At 34.7% G+C, this 5648-nt stretch overlaps 1 protein-coding gene across 1 annotated transcript; it reads left to right on the plus strand.

The window, feature by feature from the left end:
* The first annotated feature begins 1356 nt into the window (after positions 1-1356).
* Positions 1357-3567, plus strand: LOC140743101 (uncharacterized). The gene is made up of 5 exons (XM_073074161.1): positions 1357-1620; positions 1840-1948; positions 2243-2456; positions 2581-2621; positions 3312-3567. Exons 2-4 carry the CDS (start codon positions 1841-1843, stop codon positions 2607-2609), a joined length of 351 nt encoding a protein of 116 aa, XP_072930262.1. The 5' UTR covers positions 1357-1620; position 1840; the 3' UTR covers positions 2610-2621; positions 3312-3567.
* The last annotated feature ends 2081 nt before the right edge of the window (positions 3568-5648 follow it).

Consider the following 5648-nt stretch of genomic DNA (forward strand, 5'->3'; position numbering starts at 1 on the left):
AAAATAATTGAAATAAATGTTGGTTTAATACATATTTCTGAAGTCGGCGCTCATATTAGACACGCTGTTTACGCCATCATCAAACGAAATATATTGAGCGCCAACTTCAGAAATATGTATTAAACCAACATTTATTTCAATTATTTTTTACTTTGTAGATAGAAGTCGGTTTTATTTTTTTGTTATATGATAACTTATCACCCTGCTTCTGCCCACCCAATTCTCATGAAACTTAAAATAAATATTAGGTATTTAGATTGACATGATATGATGGTAAATTAGACCTTCAACTCCAAAACTCTGGTGATGCAGAAGTGCCTACTGCCCAAACCATACAAGTTAGGAATTTGGGGCTTACGTATATGTAATAAGATCCTTAGAGACATTTGTTGCTTACATGTATGTAATGAAGTTGCTAGACAGAGAAATATGATGAAAAAATTGACCTTTAACTTATTTAAATTATTTTTTACTTTGTAGTGACATAGAAGTCGGTTGTCGGTTATTTGTTATTTTTTTTAAGAAAAAAAACCCGACATTTAAACATTTAAAAGTAATTCACACAAAATGCCGAAATAGAATTTCCAAAGAACGGTGCGATTGACGTTAATATTTTTTTTATCCAGAAATTCAGATAACAAAATTTCATAATTGTTGCTTCAAATTGAATATTAAAGAATTTACGCCCTTGAGATTTCCCACATTACATTATTTGTGGTCACTCTATATAAAGAACCTGTGTGCAAAATTGTAGAACTATAAATCTAACGGTTTCGGCTGTGTGTTGAAGTGATTTATGTAACTTTTTTAAATGTATTATTTCCGCGTCTAACGCCTATCTAAGGACGCTTGAGTATTTAACACAAATATAACGATATCATAACTGTCAAAATCCATCCAGCCGTGTGGAAATTTCGAAGGAATAAAGCACAAACATGCAACATACTCTCCTTGTTGGTCAACAGTTGGGTAATAAAAAAAGATATTCGAGGAGTAGAAATAAGGGTGTGGCCTTAACAATGTTCATTTTGATTGCAGTGTGAGTGCAATAATGTTATTCTAGTACACACACACAAAGTCGTATAAAAAGTGCAGTAAACAAAGCCCGGACTTGTTTGATTTGGCGGCCATTTGGAATGACGCTGATCTGAGAACCCCTAATAGCGCATGCAGTGACGCGGTGCACCGCCCCGATATGATTTGCAGTAATTTACAATTTATCACGAAGCGATAAGGGTGTTATTCGTCGGATATAGAATCAGGGGGGTGAAAACCGCCCGCTCGTGGCTTCGGCTCCACCCGTGGAGAATATAAAAGCGCCCCGGTATCCCGGCCCCGCCGTCAGTCCAACTCTACACTCGATACTCATCAGTCTACTATTTCGGGACGCGATTTGCATTGTTTATGTTTCAGTTGCGACGCGCAGAGTGTTTGTTTACAGTATAATCTTGCCTTATCAAAATTGTTTTAACATTATCTTTCACCTTATATCGTGTTTAATTTCATTACTGACTCATTTTGTGACACACTTTCTATGTGACTTTGTTTAAACAGTTTATAAAGTGAGACACTTTAGTAAAGTGAATTTTCTGGACTGAAGTTAGTTGCATAAACTTTCAGGTAAATGTATAAAATACTGATTGTTACTGTATTTTTTCTGTAGTATTTCGTTTTAATTGATAACAGCTTATTGGTATTTAATCTGATGTTGATTTTTTAATATGCTTATAAATTCATGACTTTACATCTTCAAGGCTTATAAATTCAAGACTTTCAAGTAGTAACTTTACTTAGTATATATTTCTAATGGACTTTTTGTTTAACCATTTTGTTAAACAGAATGGTTAGACCGTTTTTATTTTCTAGACCTCATCCCTACAATAACACTCACCCGACGATGCTATCTTGCAAGAATCCCGCACATATGTACTGTTCCAAATGTGCGCAGGTAAACTTTTTTTTAACTAAAATGAGTTATTAAATTAAATTCCATGTGATACTACGTTGTAATCACCGCCCATCCACATATGTAACCCCTAAAATCGTAGGACTCTTACCTTGTTGGTCATAAACGCGTTTTTAACTTTGGACCAAGTTTAACGCCGCGTCTGCTTTACGTTTTACTCCTAAGTCAGTGGCGCCTAAAACTGTTAGAAGGCAATTAGGGGAACAGGGGGGGGGGGAGGCGGTGGTTGCTATACTGGGTCTTCAACTTAATGATATACTTTCATATTATTGACAGAGCGACGATCGACCAGACACGCCTCCACCGACGCCGAGACTTTTAAAGCTGCCCAATTATCGGCGATATTCGTGCCGACCTGCAGTTCACAATATCAATCGGGACGGAAGACTGCCAAGCTGCCGGCACAATGCTACAAATGCCGATACCTTCGAGAATCGTACGTTGGAAGTCGCCCTTCCTGTTTCAAAATTTGACCTGGAGTGCTGGGACTGTAAGTTTTTAAATGTATATTAAATTATTTTATACTTTATTGATTACTATTTTTAGTTAATACGTATCTGGCCTCCCTTATGTGTTTTATATCATTACTAATTCATTTTTTTTTTTTATTTTAGCGCTCTTCTTACCAGATAGCATTCCATGAGTAAGGGCCTCGGTAAGTACCGCGATTCGGCGATTGTTTAAATACTTTCATCTATTACTATGCATGTTTTAGGATTGCATCGGGCCCCGTTTATAAGTTTGTAAAAGTCACAATTTTATTTGATTTTGGTTGTCAAACGGGGGGTTTTTGTAAAGCTATGATCAAGTTTGTCGGGTCGCAACTTTTGTCGCCTGACAAAACACATCTTGAATAAAGGGTTGCACATCGTTTGCACGCTCTATCAGCAAACTATTCGTCGTACAGATAATTTTTAAAAGCTCTTATTATCTCAAATTGAATTATTTAAAGAATAATACTTAATAGTATATAAAAATAATTAATTATCTAAAAAACTTTGGTTGATTGTTCGCACAAACACCGCGTTCCCGCGAAAACACAAATCTGATCACTGTGTGATCGTGGTAGGTACAAAATAATTGATAAAATATCGCTATCGAAAGCAATAGTATTTGCCACTAAGTATATATACTGTTTCCGTGTCCCTAACTGGACATTAGCTGGACACGAAATGGTGTGTGAGTGTGCGCGCTCCAATATGGTAAAACGGTTGAGTGGTCTTAAAAGATGTTTATTTTTTATCGATTTATACCGAAACTCTAGAGTTACGGAGCCCGGTTGATAACTAGGCTATCACTTATGGGTTTATGATAGTTTCGTATAGCGGATACTCTTTGTTCCCAGCCTCCGAGCCCGCCTTCTGGTGACCTCGGTGGTGCGTCAGTATCCAGTATCACTGCCAAGACAAAGAATCTGAAGTTAGAGTAAGCCCAAAGACACCGTTTTACAGTGATTTGTACATGTTTTGTGCGTGTGACCTAATGGACACTAAGGGGTAGTGTGATGAGTTTATCGTGTAAAATTTATGAATTAAGTACTTACGATTTGTGAACATTTTCATTGTCATTTATTATTCAGCATTCATTGATTCATATTGTTGATTGAATTCACTAATCTGTCATCCAAATACCAAATTTTATTAAAGAGGTTAAATTTAATTAAAATATTAAATTAAATAGCAGGTAGTCAGTTTTCATCTAAGTGATGAACTTATTTATAGTTGTAATTAATCTGCGCTTGTAAAAATATAAAGCGAGTTCGGTGAGGAAATAATAATGATAAATAACCAAGAGAACTTCTAGCGTCATTCCAATATTTCTTTTACATCCTTACTTGATGGGTTTCATTTCTCTCTCACTCATTTGAAATCACCCATCATCCGCCACTGCGTGTGCACCAGCACTAGTTTGATTCTGATTTAAAAGCTTACAAAAATGCGTTACGCTTCATTCAAAAATCTTGAGGTAATAATTATCCTTCAAAAGATAATTAAACTTCTTTCACATCACATAGTTGTTTACTTGAAGTTGACTTCTGAATTAACTTGACTAAGTGTCGGTTTCATGGACTTCGTAACATAACCACAGGCAGGCTCTTCAAAAAAAAAAAAGTTTTCTCACTGATATTACTTTCAATCTTAAAAATGATCTCATAAAATAAAAATATAGGTATAGATTTAGGATATGCTCGAAAAAAATGATAAAAATCACTAATAAAAAATAAAAAAAAAACTTTGCAAAAAATAAAAAAATAAGTAGTTTTAGGATTAATAACCTAGAATAAACCTAATTCTAAGATATAATTTAGTACTCATTTTATACGACAATTGCATATCCACTCCCTATGAAACATTGGATAAACTAATTGTTGTATAAATGATTTAGTTTGCTAATAACAAAAAAAAAACATAAAAAGTATAAAACAACAAAAATAATAATTTTAAGCACATAATATGTAGGTATCGTTAATAAGTGACAATGTACATAATAATTGAAGGAGTAGGTTTTAGGGCTATCGCATGCTGGGCTACTAATCGGCCTCATCAAAACCTCTAATGGTCGCCACAATTTGCGGATAAGAGTTTTCGAACACTTTGTATGGTATTGTGGTCGGCTTTTCGTCGGTCGCGTCCAATTTGCATGCGATTTTTGGGCAGTTTTTTGAGAAAATGCGTAATAGTTGCCCTCGAGAGTATTGTCTTGTGGCTTGATCAAGTATGTGGTCGTTTTTGGTGGAAGCAAATAAAGGCCCAGTGCGCGGCAGCCCTTAATAGTCAGGAGGATAAAATTATCTGGATGTTATGGGGCACTATGGGGGGCGGGGCGGGGCCCCCCATTTCCTTTTCTATCTTGCTAAATTAAATTGATTTTGATTTTATTGATTATGTATGATAGGGAGATAAACTCACTCGATATCGAAGGGTTGATGATGAGCGTACGCTGGAATTCATAACATTTAATTTAGCAGGATAAAAAAAGAAGATATTAGGTTAGGTTAGGTTAGTTGGAAAACATTTTCTACAGTATTGCATGCAAATAGTATTAGTATAGGATAGAAATCACTCATAACCTATTCCATTGTTAGATATAAGCAAGCCTGTAATGTTCATTACACTACCCCCTTTTATAGTTTTAAGTAGATGTAATTTACTATCTATTGAATTAAGTTATCGTGCACTTTTAAGTGAGTGTTATCTTTCTACGTTTAATTGTATAATGTATAAGCTAAGGATGAGACATAACTGAAATAATAGGCAAAAAGTATATTTCTCATTTATGTTATTAACAAGGACATCAAACTCTTTGCGTGTTATTTTCAATATTTTGAAAATTGTCTTCTAAGATTATTTCTTTTCTTAACTTGAGGTTTTCCACTTATTTGTTTGAAAATACTCTGTTTTAACCATTACCTACAATTAACACAAAAATTGAAATTTACTGTTACTATAAAATATGCTTCATTTATAACAATAGTACAATTGTCCTTGTAATTCTAATTTTGAATCTATGTATATTTTCTGGTAAAGTTAAGCACTCACTGGAAAAGGGTGTCACAATGACTCCTGTGTCAACATTTGTATTACAATCGGTGTCGATTTAACTATAAAGCGAGGTACCCTCTGGAGACTGCATCTCTGAAAGCTCAGTCATACGAGCTTCAATGAAATCATTTTAAGATATC

Source organism: Epargyreus clarus, unplaced genomic scaffold (assembly GCF_041222505.1).
Source record: "Epargyreus clarus isolate Ecla_fem2 unplaced genomic scaffold, WU_Ecla_fem_2.2 ptg000007l, whole genome shotgun sequence".
In the NCBI taxonomy this organism is placed as follows: Eukaryota; Metazoa; Arthropoda; class Insecta; order Lepidoptera; family Hesperiidae; genus Epargyreus; species Epargyreus clarus.

Bases quoted from the DNA above. Each gene is read 5' to 3' on its own strand.
- LOC140743101 (XM_073074161.1), top strand. From the start codon at position 1,841: ATGGTTAGACCGTTTTTATTTTCTAGACCTCATCCCTACAATAACACT. The intron at 1,949-2,242 runs GTAAACTTTTTT...TATTATTGACAG, and splicing joins ACTGTTCCAAATGTGCGCAG to AGCGACGATCGACCAGACAC. The intron at 2,457-2,580 runs GTAAGTTTTTAA...TTTTTATTTTAG, and splicing joins TGACCTGGAGTGCTGGGACT to CGCTCTTCTTACCAGATAGC.